General features: G+C 44.6%; 1 protein-coding gene across 1 annotated transcript in view; it reads right to left on the minus strand.

The window, feature by feature from the left end:
- Positions 1-1,653: 1,653 nt before the first annotated feature.
- Positions 1,654-18,353, minus strand: part of LOC139559049 (ephrin type-A receptor 7-like) — a 160,829-nt gene continuing 144,129 nt past the window's right edge. The window contains exons 12-18 of the mRNA XM_071374697.1: positions 17,958-18,143; positions 14,091-14,152; positions 13,611-13,814; positions 9,131-9,283; positions 7,073-7,263; positions 6,610-6,798; positions 1,654-6,459 (exon numbers count right to left, since the gene is read on the minus strand). Coding sequence (XP_071230798.1) covers positions 6,345-6,459; positions 6,610-6,798; positions 7,073-7,263; positions 9,131-9,283; positions 13,611-13,814; positions 14,091-14,152; positions 17,958-18,143 — 1,100 coding nt within the window. The 3' untranslated portion in view covers positions 1,654-6,344. The remainder of the gene's footprint in view (positions 6,460-6,609; positions 6,799-7,072; positions 7,264-9,130; positions 9,284-13,610; positions 13,815-14,090; positions 14,153-17,957; positions 18,144-18,353) is intronic.

Here is an 18,353-nt window from a genome sequence, read left to right on the forward strand (position 1 = left end):
TCCATTTCTGTTGTCACATGTCTGTGGAACTTGTTCAGTTTATGTCTCAGTTGTTGAATTTTGTTATGTTCATACAAATATTTACACATGTTAAGTTTGCTGAAAATAAACGCAGTTGACAGTGAGAGGATGTTTATTTTTCTGCTGAGATTATCTTGTGTCTTTTGCATGTTCAGTGTGCAGTGGAGTCCACAGCAGTTTGTCATGGCACTCACACGTACATGTATGTACACAAATATATACAGCATGTATGCATATTCAGTATATATTTACACTATAAACAGAAATGCAAGGGGGGGAAATTACATGTATTTCTTTCTCAAAACATTGTACTTTTATCCAGATTTCGGGATGAATAGTAACAGACAAACAAATACAGAAGACAAACAGATAGGCTTGTCTTCCCCCTCCTCCTCCTTTTACTCTCCCTCCTTTTCCTCCAACTCCCTCTCCAAAATTGGCCTCCATTGTTGTCCAAACCAAGAAAGGCAACCTGAAACCTATTCATAGTGCTCAAGCTCTGATTTCTAAGTGAAGACGTTAGCTAGAAGTGCTTTCACAGGTCAGCACTGGGTGTAGGTAATCGGTGTAGGTAATCGGTCAAGGAGTGTGGCATTTGGAATGGCAGTGTTTTCCGAACGAAATCACAAGGCCTGTTAGTTTTAGAGAACTGTAGAGAACTGTAGAGAACTGAACAAAAAAAATAAATTCTTGAAGCATTGTTGGTTAAGGGCTAAGTAAGTAAGCATTTCACTGCAAGGCCTTTTTAAAATTTGATTTGATGTCAAGTGTCCTATATATCAGTACACTCGTAACAACCTAATAATTACGAAACTTCTATTCAATCAAATCAGCCACATGTAACAAATAAGCCATTACATTTTTTGTTAACCAAATTCGACACTCATTGACTGCTGTACAAGAAGAAGACAGAGTTTGGGCCAAGTTATCCCTCTTGCCTCACCTCTTCCTCTCTGGTTGAGTTCTTGGCAACCACCCCTAAGGCCTTTCCTTATTTAACTCACCTGTAAGCTCCACCGACTGACGTGTCACCTCAAGCTGTGTCCATAGCTTTCATCCAACCAATCACATTAGTTCTGCCCTTGAAGTGGAGCCAGAGAAGGAAGAAGAAGTGAGACATTCTACTCCCTAATTTTTTCTGGTTCATATACAGTCAATGAACAAAGCAGACCAGACCCAGCTGCTATCGCATTGCTGCCTATGGGAGAACCACCCCTTGAGCCAGGGATGGGCAATTCCAGTCCTCGGGGGCTTGATTGGTGTCACAGTAGACTGGAACTGAGACCAATTTTATCAATCGTATACGGCCTGAGTAAGACATCTTCATTTATCCACCATATATGGTGGAGCTTCCTTTAGAACAAGATTGAGGCCGGGATTCACAACTGAGCACAATTCCAGGGCTCATTCTCAATGAAGGCCTTGATTCAATCCGGAGAGTTATTGACAGAGGTTGTGAAACAGAATGTTTGCTGAGAGGAACAGAACAAAAGGTGAACTGAAAGAGTTGAGTTTTCTGTATGCTGATTGGCTGCATCTTTTCACAAGGGGAATGAAGCAGAATTGCACATGGGTAAGGATGAACAGATGATCAAGCTCAGAGCCTGAAGCACGCCAAACACACAGACAATGTTTGCTCTTATTGGAGATTTTTTAATAACACATTTCAATATTGCAACAGCCATCTGTTTTTCTAAACAGGTAAAAATCATCAAAAAACAAACAAACAAAAAATGTTTTGTTTTAAAATTCCAAACACCCAAGTCGATTGGCAATGGCCCTAAATTCAAACGATAAAACCCCTACACAGTGAGAAGATATTTTCAACACATTGTTCTTCAAACAAATTATAAAAATAGATTGCATTTTCAAATACATATTTACAGTAAACATATTTTGTAATGGTAGAGTAAACAGAGAGAGAGGGGGGGGGGGGTTACCGGGGGACGACAACGACTGATTCGCTGTAGTGAAAAGGTCCAGTTTGGTGCCTGTGTATACAGGGCTGTTGAGACTGTTTCTATATATGTGTGTGAGTCTGTAGGAGTATCTTTTCAGAACATGATATGGGTCTATACATGGTGTTGAGGCAAAACAGCTCCAGAGAGAGGGGGAGAGAGAAAGAGAATACATGGGGAAGAAAAGAGAAAATATACTGGTAGTCCTTTCATACCAGATACCTCCCTATTACAAGATACCATTTATGAACCACACTGAACCAATAAAACATCTATTATGTACAGGGCCTTCGGAAAGTATTCAGACCCCTTCACTTTTTCAAAACTTTGTTACGTTACAGCCTTATTCTAAAATTGATTAAATCGCACCCCCCCCCTGATCAATCTACACACAATACCCCATAATGACAAAGGAAAAACAGGTTTTTAGATTTTTGGGGCAAATGTATTAAAAATAAAAAACTGAAATATCACATTTACATAAGTATTCAGACCCTTTACTCAGTACTTTGTTGAAGCACCTTTGGCAGCGATTACAGCCTCGAGTCTTCTTGGGTATGACGCTCCATGCTTGGCACACCTGTATTTGGGGAGCTTCTCCCATTCTTCTCTGCAGATCCTCTCAAGCTCTGTCAGGTTGGATGGGGAGCGTTGCTGCACAGCTATTTTCAGGTCTCTCCAGAGATGTTCGATCGGGCTCAAGTCCGGGGCTCTTGCTGGGTCACTCAAGGACATTCAGAGACTTGTCCTGTAGCCACTCCTGCATGTGCTTAGGGTCAATGTCCTGTTGAAAGGTGAACTTTCACCCCAGTCTGAGGTCCTGAGCACTCTGGAGCAGGTTTTCATCTAGGATCTCTCTGTACTTTGCTCCATTCATCTTGTCGTGGAAATTCTACACAGGGACACTGAACGCCAATATTAAATGAATCATTGTTTTATTAACAGCAAGCTGGAGAGGTCACAGTCAAACCTAGATGCATAAAGTACCGGTCTGAAGTGAGCTCCGTCAGGGCAGTCCCGTTAAATCTCATACTGCTTTACACAGACAAGTTACATTTGCATGATTTAGCTTATTCATCATTCATAATTCATTCATCATTAACGTTTGGTTCATGCATGTGACCGACCAATACTGGTTCATGCATGTGACCGACCAATACTGGTTCATGCATGTGACAGACAAATACCTCACAAGGCCTCTCCTCTCCAAGCTGAGACCTTGAAACTGAGATATCCCTTTCATTCTCAAAACAAGGTTCTGGGTGTACTAGCAAATTGCAGATACTGATGGTGAGGATTCCTCCCAGGCACATTCAATCAGTCAGTCACTTGCATGGACACAGAAATGTGTTACTAGAAAAGCACAAACATAAACATTTTCCATCACAATCTTTCCCTCGATCCTAACTAGTCTCCCAGTCCCTGCCGCTGAAAAACATCCCCACAGCATGATGCTGCCACCACCATGCTTCACCGTAGGGATGGTATTGGCCAGGTGATGAGCGGTGCCTGGTTTCCTCCAGACGTGACGCTTGGTATTCAGGCCAAAGAGATCAATCTTGGTTTCATCAGACCAGAGAATCTTGTTTCTCATGGGCAGAGTCCTTTAGGTGCCTTTTGGCAAACTACAAGCGGGCTGTCATGTGCCTTTTACGGAGGAGTGGCTTCCGTCTGGCCACTCTACAATAAAGGTCTGATTGGTGGAGTGCTGCAGAGATGGTTGTCCTTCTGGAAGTTCCTCCCATCTCCACAGAGGAACTCTAGAGCTCTGTCAGAGTGACCATCGGGTTCTTGGTCATCTCCCTGACCAAGGCCCTTCTCCCCCGATTGCTCAGTTTGGCCAGGCGGCCAGCTCTAGGAAGAATCTTGGTGGTTTAAAACATTTTCCATTTAAGAATGATGGAGAACGCTGTGTTCTTGGGGACCTTCAATATTGCAGAAATGTTTTGGTATCCTTCCCCAGATCTGTGCCTCGACACAATCCTGTCTCGGAGCTCTACGGATAATTCCTTCGACCTCATGGCTTGGTTTTTGCTCTGACATGCACTGTCAACTGTGGGACCTTATATAGACAGGTGTGTGCCTTTCCACATCATGTCCAATCAAAGGAATTTACCACAGGTGGACTCCAATCAAGTTGTAGAACCATCAAGGATGATCAGTGGAAACAGGATGGACCTGAGCTCAATTTCAAGTCTGATAGCGAAGGATCTGTATACTCATGTAAATATGGTATCTTTTTCATTTTTTATAAATTTGCAAAAAAAAATAATGTTTTTGCTTTGTTATTTTGGGGTGTTGTGTGTAGATTGATGAGGGGAAAAAAGTATTTTATCCATTTTAAAATAAGGCTGTAACGTAAAAAAAACGTGGAGGGATCTGAATACTTTCCGAATGCACTGTAGCGAGCTACAAGAGTATGAGATAAATCAAAAATGCCTCAAAACATGTTACCTACGATTAAATGTTAACTGTTTAAAAAAATACATAATACTGACAAATGGGAGTGGCTTGTGACTGCACCGTGGGGGGTTGTGGGATTTGTAGGAACATTTATAATATGTTAAGTGTGCAACCATGATGTATAGCTAGGGCCCTGTGTTTTGGTCAACCACTTAACCTTGATTTGAAGCATTTTTTTCCAGAAATTAGAATTAGACCAAAAATGTAAGCAATTGTCTGAGGATGGTGCTTGGACCATCTGACATAAAAAGAAAGGGGGACAGTTTGATGAAAAAGCTTTAAACAAAAAGGTTCAAATCCAGGTCATGTGACATGATTAACCAAAACACAGGGCCCTATGCATGACAGCTTGAATCGCTGGCCCCGGAAAAAACCCATAAATGATCACTCTACGACATTCTGAAATACTGCAATACTGCATATATAATGCAACACATCGATACCATACATCCAGCGACACTGGACTCAAAATGTAGAAGTCCTATATCAACTACTGTAGATTTGGTGACTGTGTCTATGAGAAGAAAACAGTCAACATACTACAGTGGAAGTCCTCTTCATAATATCTTCTTCGGTACAGAACACCTTTATTCAGTAACAGAATCCCTCTAACTATAAAAAAAAAAGAAAACTTTATGATACACACTGTAATCAAAACAAACAGACCGGCTAGGAAGGGATATGCTTGACACCAAAGGACATGTGCTTTGCAGCATCCTTAAACACAAAATTACACAAATTATTTAGTCATTAAAAAAAAAAAAAATCAAGTATGACCCTCGTGACCTCTTCCCGTCAGGTTGTGTGAGAGTCTGTAAACTGGAAACGCATATAAATATGAATAAATATTCGATACGTCAGCTTGAGACTTGACCTTTATTCTTAACAGTGCAATATACCCATGTAGTGAAAATGCTTTTTAGACAGGAGAAATATATTAGCGAGACGCTACATGATACCACTGACATCCCGGCTAAGGGACATTAGCCGTTCCACACACTGAGAAAACACAGGGAGAGCAGAGCAGAGACAGTTAACGGAAAAACGTTAAAAAAAGAGAAATTGTGTAACAGACGAAATCGAAATGAACAATCAAACACACGGAAATCCTTTGTTTCGATTTACAGTTTTCTAGTTTTCATTTTTTTAATCAGTAGTTTCCTCCTGAAGGTTTTCCAGCCTCGTGATTGGTCGGGCTACGTACGACTTGACACGGCCTGGGCTCCGCCCACACTGTGGGAACCAGTCACTTGATCGCACTTCAGCGGCCGGAACAGTAATGTTTTAACCATTGAACTGAGACCAGTTTTACAATTTCAGCCCTGTTCGACAGACAGAACTTTTGCCATTAGTGCCTTATCCCACTGTTCTGAGACCAGGGGCAGCCCTGTAATGGACAATGCTTCTCAACCAGGGTGGTTTTAACCTCAGTTCTGAGACAAGTGGTTCAGTAGAGTATCACTCTGCTTGAGGGGACAGTTCTTCTCCATCAAGGAAATGTTATTACCCCACATTTTGAGAGCAGTGGCAGACATTTTAGATGGACAGTACTTCTCTATCAGGGTAGTTTTAAGTCTCTTTAACGACTGATCCAGGGCCAGTTGTCAGAGTGGACATCTAGTCAATTTGGGTCAGCGTGCAGACAAAAGTCATACGACTTTCGACAAAGTACGTTGATCACATGACTGGAAGATGCCTCGCTCCCAAGGACTTAGAGAGAGAGAGGAGGAGGAAGAGGAGGAAGAGTGAGTGGGTGCAGTGTGGCGATATCTCTGCCGATCTCTCTATCCACTTCATTGTTGTCCATCTGGATGAGAGACGAGTGTCTCCTCTGTGAAAATCCTTCTATCCATCCGTCCGTCCGTCCGTCTGCACGTGTGTGTATGTGTGTGTGTGTGTGTGTCAGACCTGCACCCCTCTGCCGTGCATCTGGATGACCTGGGCTCTAAGGGTCTGGATGGCAGACAGGATCTGTTTCTGGTGCTCCAGAGAGGTGATGCCTAGACTCAATACATCTCTGTGGAGAATGACCACAGCACAAAGACATCAGTTAGACTATATCAACTTGTGATTTTCAGATGCACCAGCAACATACTTGTTTGTGCATCAACGCTCTCTCGCCCGCCCGCACACACACACACACACACACACACTTAGAGCCACTCACTGGACTGTCATACGGGCCACAGACTCCAGGTAGCAGTATCCTGCCGCGGTGAAGTTGTCCTTGTAGCGCCCCATGTCCACCGCATCCAACCACTCCCCTACCGAGTTAAACGAGGGGAACGACGGAAGAGTCCGCTCTGCCAGGGAGATGGAGGAGCCCAGAGGGAGGGTTCCTAGCTGAGGGAGGGTTCTACGGATAGATGAAGAGAGAGAGAGAGAGAGATCAGGGAGAGAGTGAGAGATAGATTTCAGGAAGGGATGCATGAGTCTATTGTTACCATAAGCGGTAGTATTTCTACTCTGATATCAAAACTGAGTGGGAAGTGGGAGACCTGCTTGGACGACATAAACAAACCATACCGATGCCAGCCCATGTTGGCTGGCAAAGTCCATTACCCGTTAGCCTGTATATTGACCCTTGTTTAGCCCGTGTTAAGCATGGTTTGCAGGGGCCAACGTCCTACCTGCGTGACAGTGTGGAGGAGCCGATGCCGTCGGGGCTGCGGATGCTCTTGCTGAGAGCTGAGTGGATCTGGCTGAAGGTGGGTCTCTCGGTCCTCTCCTTCTGCCAACAGTCCAACATCAGCTGGTGGAGGTGGGGTGGACAGTTCATAGGGGCGGGCAGGCGGAAGCCATCCTCTATCGCTTTGATCACCTAGGACGGGAGGAGACGGCGGGAGAGAAAGGAGTGTTAACTTACAGGGAGAAATGTGGATAGTGAACGATGACTCCATCTCAGTCTAAAGTGGCTCCAGGAGATCTCCGACAACAAAACGACACCCAGACAATCTCTCTATCCAAGGTTCTTCCAAACGAGCTAATCCGTCAAACAGATGTATCCCCCATAAAGACTTCTAAATACAAAACTTCAAAAAAGATATTCTCCCCCTTTAAAGCACCGTTTTCTAACACTGTGCTCCCTAGAAAAAGCTCTTTGAAAAAGAAACGTTGAAAATGTTCCACATTCACTAAAAACACTGTCCTCTTCAGTTCTGTCCTGACCTCCGATTTAACCAAACAGTGTTCATAAAGTGTTTCTTCATTGGCGGACATTTTCCATTTAATCAGAGCTGAAAAGCAAAGGGCATGTTAGGGCAGCGTGTGGGCTGGGTGAGATAATGGTGATATTATGTATTTGTTTAATGCATTAATTTCTCAAGGGCTCAGCCAGCTTGGCCTTTGACATTTCTTTTGGAGAGTTTAGTACTGTGAACATAGAGGTAGACACAAAGTCTGGATATTGAATGAGTAAGCTGGTAATACACCGTCCCGGTTCATGTCCTAGCTGAGGGACCGGTTCATAGTAATTAATTTCAACATTTCCTGGTCGTCTATTTTGACGTTTTATTGTTCGGATTAGTGGAACGATTTAGACAGCGTATTTGCATGAACAAGCTGTTGGCTTATTTGTGAACTTTGTGAACTCTGATTAACCCTCTATCTACTCTAATACCTTTGAATGCCATTCATGACGCGGCCTTGGATCAAAGGCATTTTGGCTCAAAGGCACTTTCACTTTTCTCTTCAACAAAGTCTTACGGGACATTTTCTGCACTCTTCTGAAGTTTGGGGTTTTCTTCAAAAGCCCCCCCCCCCCCAAAAAAAGTGATCCCTCTGAAAAATTGAGAGGGAGGGGAGAAGGGAACCAAAACGCACGCCCTCGTCGACACAAACTGATGGCGGCAGGGTCCTAGCGATTGGACAAATCTTCTCACCCTCCTAAAATAGCTAAATTTCACATTTCCTTAAAAGAGAGCGCCGCTTCCTGTCGGGATTTTAGGCTTCCTCCAAGAGCGGGGATCGTGGTGGCACTTTGAGACCGCCACCAAAAAGCGACATGGTGTCCTTAAGAGAAACAGGATTGGTCACGGAGAGGACTTATGCCAGGGACTTAGAGCTCAGAGAGACTTTTAGAGAAGCACCCGTGGCTTTCCCTCTAATAAGATCTGAGCTAGCCCAAGTCAAAAAGTTCACACCGTTTCAGAGGGGACAGAGAAGACGGGGGGGGGGGGGGGGAGAGCTAGCACAAGAGAAGAGAAAGTATAGGAGAGAGATGAATAGGTAGAGATGGAAACAGCATAGGGAATGGGGTGAGGGAGGGGACAGAGATGCACATGTGGATAAAGAGCAAAGGGAAAGAGAGAGAGATGAATAGGTAGAGATGGGAATGGGGTGAGGGAGGGGACAGAGATGCACATGTGGATAAAGAGCAAAGGGAAAGAGAGAGAGATGAATAGGTAGAGATGGGAATGGGGTGAGGGAGGGGACAGAGATGCACATGTGGATAAAGAGCAAAGGGAAAGAGAGAGAGATGAATAGGTAGAGATGGGAATGGGGTGAGGGAGGGGACAGAGATGCACATGTGGATAAAGAGCAAAGGGAATGAGAGAGAGACAGAGAGAAAGAGAGAGAGCGCGAGCAACCGAGAGAGAGAAGAGTTACAGAGATGAGATGGATAAAGAGACCAGAGAGGAGAAGGTCGAGTATAGAGAGAGAGAGAGAGAGCCAGTCACTCTACTCACGTCCTGGTTGCCCATGTCCCAGTAGGGTCTCTCTCCGTAGGACATGACCTCCCACATGACGATGCCAAAGCTCCAGACGTCAGACGCTGAGCTGTAGCGGTGGTACTGGATGGCCTCTGGGGCTGTCCACAACACCACACTCTTCCCCGCATGCTGAGAGAGAGAGAGAGAGAGACAGTCCGAAACAGAGAGAGATTTTCAATTCACATGTTTAACTCCACACTTGACATCTTGTATGAGTACGTTTCATGTAGCCTATGCTAGAATCTACATTTAAACATCCTACTACACTATGATTATTATATATTTGCTATTTATTTATTTGATTATTGTGTCATGCATCATGATGCCCAGCCCACATGGGTTGATAAGACACTGTATTTGTTGTATACAAATAAAATGATCATAAACACGTACAGTACCAGTCAAAAGTTTGAACACACCTACTTATTCAAGGATTTTTCTTTATTTTTACTATTTTCTACACTGTAGAATAATAGTGAAGACATCAACACGATGAAATAACACATATGGAATCATGTAGTAACCAATAAAGTGTTAAACAAAACATATATTCTATATATTAGCTTCATTAAAGTAACCACTCTTTGCCTTGATGACAGCTTTGCAAACTCTTGGCATTCTCTCAACCAGCTTCATGAGGTAGTCACCTGGAATGCATTTCGATTAACAGGTGTGCCTTGCTAAAAGTTAATTTGTAGAATTTCTTTCCTTCTTAATGTGTTTGAGCCAATCAGTTGTGTTGTGACAAGGTAGGGGTGGTATACAGAAGATAGCCCTATTTGGTAAAAGACCAAGTCCATATTATGGCAAGAACAGCTCAAATGTAATAAGAATTTGTTCTTAACTGACTTACCTAGTTAAATAAAGGTTAAATTAAAATTAAAATAATAAAAATATGCAAAGAGAAACGACAGTCCATCATTACGTTAACACATGAAGGTCAGTCAATCCGGAAAATGTCAAGCACTTTAAACGTTTCTTCAAGTGCAGTCGCAAAAACCATCAAGCGCTATGATGAAACTGGCTCTCATGAGGACCGCCACAGGAATGGAAGACCCAGAGTTACCTCTGCTGAATTTATACTGTGCAGCAGAGTTAACTCCTTCAGAGTTCAAGTAACAAACACATCTCAACATCAACTGTGTCAATCAGGCCTTCATGGTACAATTGTAAAAATAAAATAAAAACTACTAAAGGACACCAATAAGAAGAGACTTGCTTGGACCTAGAAACACGAGCAATGAACAGTAGACCGCTGGAAATCTGTCCTTAGGTCTGATGAGTCCAAATTTGAGATTTCTGGTTCCAACCACTGTGTCTTTGTGAGACGCAGAGTAGATGAACGGATGATCTCCGCATGTGTGGTTCTCACCGTGAAGCATGAAGGAGGTGGTGTTATGGTGTGGGGGTGCTTTGCTGGTGACACTGTCTGTGATTTATTTAGAATTCATGGCACACTTAACCAGCATGGTTACCACAGCATTCTGCAACGATACGCCATCCCATCTGGTTTGTGTTTAGTGGGACTATCATTTGTTTTCAACAAGACAATGACCCAAAACACACCACCAGGCTGTGCTACATCAGATGACCTGGCCTCCACAGTCACCCGACCTCAACCAAATTGAGATGGTTTGGACCACAGAGTGAAGGAGAAGCAGCAAAACGAGTGCTCAGCATATGTGGGAACTCCTTCAAGACTGTTGGAAAAGCATTCCTCATGAAGCTGGTTGAGAGAATGCCTTGAGTGTGCAAAGCTTTCATCAAGGCAAAGGGTGGATACTTTGAAGAATCTCAAATATAAAATATACTTTGATTTGTTCAAAAAAAATTTGGTTACTACATGATTCCCTACGTGTTATTTCATAGTTTTGATGTCTTCACTATTATTCTACAATGTAGAAAATAGTAAAACTAAAGAAAAACTCTTGAATGAGTAGGCGTGTCCAAACTTTGACTGGTACTGTACGTACATCATATCAAAGTTTATTTGTCACGTCCGCCGAATACCTTACAGTGAAATGCTTACTTACAAGCCCTTAACCAACAGTGCAGTTTTGAAGTGAAACATAGGTATTAGGTAAACAATAGATAAGTAAATAAAAATAAATAAAAACAGTAAAAATAACAGTAGCGAGGCTATGTACAGGTGGTGGTACCGGTACAGAGTCAACGTGCGGGTGCACCGGTTAGTCGTGCTATTTGAGGTAATACGTACACGTAGGATTAGTTAAAGTGACTATGCATAGATGATAAACAGAGTAGCAGCAGCGTAAAAAAGGGGTTGGCGGGGGGAGCATACTCCGGGTAGCCATTTGATTAGCTGTTCAAGAGTCTTATGGCTTGGGGGTAAAAACTGTTGATTTGGTCCTTTGGTCCTAGATTTGGTGCTCCGGTACAGAGAGAACAGTCTATGACTGGGGTGGCTGGAGTCTTTTGAACGTTTTTAAGTCCTTCCTCTGACACCGCCTGGTATAGAGGCCCTGGATGGCAGGCAGCTTAGCCCCAGTGATGTACTGGGCCGTACACACTACCCTCTGTAGTGCCTTGCGGTCGGAGGCCGAGCAGTTGCCGTACCAGGTAGTGATGCAACCAGTCAGGATGCGCTCGATGTTGCAGCTGTAGAAGTAGGACCCATGCCAAATCTTTTTAGTTTCCTGAGGGGGAAAATAGGCTTTGTCGTGCCCTCTTCACAACTTTCTTGGTGTGTTTGGACCATTCTAGTTTGTTGGTGATGTGGACACCAAGGAACTTGAAGCTCTCAACCTGCTCCACTACAGCCCTGTCGATGAGAATGGGGGCGTGCTCGGTCCTCCTTTTCCTGTAGTCCTAAATCATCTCCTTTGTCTTGATTACGTTGAGGTTGTTATTCTGGCACCACCCGGCCAGTTCTCTGACATCTCCCTATAGGCTGTCTCATCGTTGTCAGTGATCAGGCCTACCACTGTTGTGTCGTCTGCAAACTTAATGATGGTGTTGGAGTTGTGCCTGGCCATGCAGTTGTGGGTGAACAGGGAGTACAGGAGGGAACTGAGCACGCACCCCTGAGGGTCCCCTGTGTTGAGGATCAGCGTGGCAGATGTGTTGCTACCTACCCTCACCACCTGGGGGCGGCCCGTCAGGAAGTCCAGGCTCCAGTTGCAGAGGGAGGTGTTTAGTCCCAGGATCCTTAGCTTAGTGATGAGCTTTGAGGGCACTATGGTGTTGAACGCTGAGCTGTAGTCAATGAATAGCATTCTCACATAGGTGTTCCTTTTGTCCAGGTGGGAAAGGGCAGTGTGGAGTGCAATAGAGACTGCATCATCTGTGGATCTGTTTGAGCGGTATGCAAATTGGAGTGGGTCTAGTGTTTCTGGGATAACGGTGTTGATGTGAGCCATGACCAGCCTTTCAAAGCACCTCATGGCTACAGACGTGAGTGCTACGGGTCAGTAGTCATTTAGGGACATGGGGAACCAGTACGAAAGTAGAGTAGTCATTCCTACTGAACTTAATACAAATGAAATACAAGAAAAACGAAAACAGTTCAGTTATACAACTTATCTTGTCGCGACTTCCACGCTTTGGAAATAAAATGTGCCACAAGGAAAACGTATTTTCTGAAAAGCCATTCGAGTTTTACTTCCTCGCTACTCCAGAATAGGTCTGGTTTCTGTTGTTGCATTGTTCGAAACGCAGTCGCTCTTAAATCATCATGTAAAGTACAGTCAAATAAAATGTATCCTTATACACTGCCTCAACTAAATCTAAATCGAATCAACCACTGTCAACCAAAAAAGAGTGAACAAAGTGAGTCAGACAAAGCGAGCGAGAAGGAGAAACCACAGGGAAACACACTGATTCATTATAGAAAGTATTTTAAATCAAAGTCTGCACTGCACACACACTGCACATCAGATTCAGCACAAAGGGGAAATACAAAAAGAAGCACACCTCTCCCACCGGCTTCAATGGGCTTCTTTAAAGATGTCATTGTCATTTGAATGTTTGATTTGTATAGCATTTTTTATAAGATGGGATTTTTATATTTATTAGGAGTAATATATTTAACAGGAGAAGATATCAGCCAGGTCTCTCACCAGTGTGGTCTATTGGAGTAAGACTAAACTATTTGAGTAAAGAGTAAACGATGTAAATAATATAGTACATATCCCAGTACATACAGTATGTATTACCTATCACAGTGAGTAGTGGTGAAGATGGCCTCTATAACTATGGGGGAAGACTAAAGAAGCGAGTAAACAATACGGTTTTCAACAATGTAAATAACCGTACGTATCAGGCAGTAGTCTCACCAGCGTGGTACAGATGGCCTCTATGGGAAAGAGTAAAGACTATAGGTAGTAATATAATATAAAAAATAATAATAATTGTAATATATAGTACTAGTTAAAAATATACATATATCTAGTAATATACTTTTTACTTGTAATAGAATATCAGTCAGTAGTCTCACCATTGCGCTGTAGATGGCCTCCATCTTGTCCTCTTGGAGGGGTCTGAAGCCGGACACCTTGCAGCCCAGGCTGGCGTTGACCAGTACCTTGTGGGCGGCCAGGCGGCGGTGGACGAAGCCCATCTCTGTCAGGTACTTCATCCCAGAGGCCACGCTCCCCAGCATGTCCATCAACTGGAGCACGGAGAGCTGGCCCTCGTGCTTCTGGAGAGGGGGAGGAGGGGAGGGAGGGAGAGGGAGTGGGTTAAGGACCATAGAGATGCAATATAATACATTGCAGTTCCAACGGAGAACAAACTCCGTTATGAAAGATTAAATAACACGGTGGTTAGTTGTGTGGCTTATAAGGATACACAATATGCCCCGGGATTTATTTTATACCAACCATCTTACGTAACGTTCGGAAACTAGACCAGGAGTCATGCTGAGGTAAACACTGTTACAAGAGCACACAAAGACACAGTATGCACACACTCTTACCCTGAGGAAGGAGTCCAGGGGCCCGTTGGACATGCTCTCCAACACAATCATCATGGTGTTACCTACACACACACACACACACACACACACACACACACACACACACACACACACACACACACACACACACACACACACACACACACACACACACACACACACACACACACACACACACACACACACACACACACACACACACACACACACACACATTATTATTATAGTCCAGCTGGCTTGGGGGCAGCAGTGGTTATGCACTGCCATTCTTCACCTACTAAGCTGGAGAGGAGCAGGATGGCCTGTGTGCTGCTCTCTCAGTCACACAAAGTTGAATGATCCCCCCCCCCCCCCCCCACACACTTCTCACACTCGCTGAGCGCAGGTGGCCAGAGTGTATCAAAATAGTGAAGGGAGGGAAGACAGAGACCTGAGAGGGGAAAAAAGAGAGGCCAGTAGGAGTAGGCACTGGGGTAGGGATGGGGGAACGGGAGAGGGGACAGAACACACAAAAAGTAGAAGAGGGGACAGAAGGAGCGCTGGTATAAGGAGGGAGAGAGAGAGAGAGCAGCCAGCTGAGGAGAAAAGGATGCCGCTCCATTAGAAAGACAGAAAGCAGTGACTCCCTTAGTGACCAGGGAGTGTGTGTGTCAGACAAGAGTTGGAGCAGAGTAACATGGAAACCGAGCACGCACGCACGCACGCACGCACACACACACACACACACACACACACACACACACACACACACACACACACACACACACACACACACACACACACACACACACACACACACACACACACACACACACACACACACACACACACACACACACACACACACACACACACACACACACACACACACACACACACACACACACACACCTCTTGCTGGCTGTGATCTAAGTGCCTTATAAATGGATACTATCAGCCTCCCTCAGGCACCCTCTATCCCAAACAGACAGACTGGAGGAGAGGAGAGGCAGACAGGACTAAAATTATTACATTACCCCATCACTCTGTTCTACCACATCATACGTCCACGTTATCATGCAACACTAACATACAGCACTACCGCTTCACTACATCACTATCATTACTCTGGCTCACTACTCTATCACACTTCACTACATCACTATCATTACTCTGGCTCACACCTCTATCACACTTCACTACATCACTATCATTACTCTGGCTCACTACTCTATCACGCCTCACTACATCACTATCATTACTCTGGCTCACTACTCTATCACGCCTCACTACATCACTATCATTACTCTGGCTCACACCTCTATAACGCCTCACTACATCACTATCATTACTCTGGCTCACTACACTATCACGCTTCACTACATCACTATCATTACTCTGGCTCACTACTCTATAACGCCTCACTACATCACTATCATTACTCTGGCTCACTACTCTATAACGCCTCACTACATCACTATCATTACTCTGGCTCACTACTCTATAACGCCTCACTACATCACTATCATTACTCTGGCTCACTACATCACTATCATTACTCTGGCTCACTACTCTATCACGCCTCACTACATCACTATCATTACTCTGGCTCACTACTCTATCACGCCTCACTACATCACTATCATTACTCTGGCTCACTACTCTATCACGCTTCACTACATCACTATCATTACTCTGGCTCACTACTCTATCACGCCTCACTACATCACTATCATTACTCTGGCTCACTACTCTATCACGCCTCACTACATCACTATCATTACTCTGGCTCACTACTCTATCACGCCTCACTACATCACTATTATTACTCTGGCTCACTACTCTATCACGCCTCACTACATCACTATCATTACTCTGGCTCACTACTCTATCACGCTTCACTACATCACTATCATTACTCTGGCTCACTACTCTATCACACCTCACTACATCACTATCATTACTCTGGCTCACTACTCTATAACGCCTCACTACATCACTATCATTACTCTGGCTCACTACTCTATCACGCTTCACTACATCACTATCATTACTCTGGCTCACTACTCTATCACGCCTCACTACATCACTATCATTACTCTGGCTCACTACTCTATCACGCCTCACTACATCACTATCATTACTCTGGCTCACTACTCTATCACGCTTCACTACATCACTATCATTACTCTGGCTCACTACTCTATCACGTCTCACTACATCACTATCATTACTCTGGCTCACTACTCTATCACACCTCACTACATCACTATCATTACTCTGGCTCACTACTCTATCACGCTTCACTACATCACTATCATTACTCTGGCTCACTACTCTATCACGTCTCACTACATCACTATCATTACTCTGGCTCACTACTCTATAACGCCTCACTACATCACTATCATTACTCTGGCTCACTACTCTATAACGCCTCACTACATCACTATCATTACTCTGGCTCACTACTCTATCACGCTTCACTACATCACTATCATTACTCTGGCTCACTACTCTATCACGCCTCACTACATCACTATCATTACTCTGGCTCACTACTCTATCACGTCTCACTACATCACTATCATTACTCTGGCTCACTACTCTATCACGCCTCACTACATCACTATCATTACTCTGGCTCACTACTCTATAACGCCTCACTACATCACTATCATTACTCTGGCTCACTACTCTATCACGCCTCACTACATCACTATCATTACTCTGGCTCACTACTCTATCACGCTTCACTACATCACTATCATTACTCTGGCTCACTACTCTATCACGTCTCACTACATCACTATCATTACTCTGGCTCACTACTCTATAACGCCTCACTACATCACTATCATTACTCTGGCTCACTACTCTATAACGCCTCACTACATCACTATCATTACTCTGGCTCACTACTCTATCACGCTTCACTACATCACTATCATTACTCTGGCTCACTACTCTATAACGCCTCACTACATCACTATCATTACTCTGGCTCACTACTCTATAACGCCTCACTACATCACTATCATTACTCTGGCTCACTACTCTATCACACTTCACTACAAGACTAGCTACCTCTTCTTTTCTACCAGACCAACTATCCTGCTGATTCCCCCCCCCCCCTCCCCTTAACATACTACCACACACTACCCGGTATCCTACACCACCTCCCCCTGGTGCCCCCTGCTGGACGTTTAGCTAGCAGCACGTCTCTGTCTCGCTAATGACCCACGCTGTAGCGCTGGAGGCCTCTGATGGAGGGAGAGGTGGTGGGGGCTGACAGGTGGGCTGTGGGGGTGGAAGGGGGTTGAATGGCGGGCTAGTGGGGCGTAAGCAATGCAATGCAGGTGATTTGCAATCCGAGGGCGGTGTGTGTGTGTGCTTGTGTGTGACAGTTTGAATGAGTGTGTATGCACACCTGTGTGTGAGCATGCACACGTGTGAGGCGGCGGGGAAGATTAGAGTGGGTTTCAGAGTCCTGCTGTGTCTCTAGCACCAATTACCGTACCCAACGCATCTGCTGCAGTCGTACGGTGCACAGTGTGTGTTCAGGCAGGCACCAGTCCCATCCAATCCCATTCCTTCCAACCCTGGTTCTACCTCATCTGGCCCTCTGAAACATTACCCCTCTGAAACTCTCCTCACCTACCTTTCTTCATTAACCTTTACTTCCTCCTATACTTTCCCCCCTCTCCCTTCTCTGTTGGACTTCAACTGCTGTCCGTCTGTCAACGAGTAATCGTTTGGGGTTTGTGCGGTCTGTTCAGTAAATGTTCCCCCCCCCCCCCCCAGACAGTTGCCCCCTATAAAGCATAGTAAATAGGAGTTAGGTGTAAATGCATAGGGGTTCATTTGAGATTTCGGTAACTAGCTCACCGCTGGTGATGACCCCCTCCAGACGGACGATGTTGGAGTGGTCAAACTGTCCCAGTATCCCGGCCTCGCTGAGGAAGGAGCGCCTCTGTTTCTCTGAGCAGCCGGCCCTCAGCGTCTTGATGGCCACCGGAAGCTCCCGCTTACTGGGCAGCTTGAGACAGCCACGGCACACCTCCCCAAAGTCACCTGCAGGTGGAGACACAGAGAGGGGGTTAGATAGCGGACTGCAGTGCTGGTTTATCAGAGAGAGGTGGGGGTGAGTAAGAGATGAGGAGAGAAAGAGAGAGAGAGAGAGAGAGAAAGAGATATATAGAGAGAGATATATAGAGAGAGAGAGATAGATAGAGAGAGAGAGATAGAGAAATAGAGAGAAATAGAGAGAGAGAGAGAGAGAGA

Source organism: Salvelinus alpinus, chromosome 29 (assembly GCF_045679555.1).
Source record: "Salvelinus alpinus chromosome 29, SLU_Salpinus.1, whole genome shotgun sequence".
NCBI lineage: Eukaryota > Metazoa > Chordata > Actinopteri > Salmoniformes > Salmonidae > Salvelinus > Salvelinus alpinus.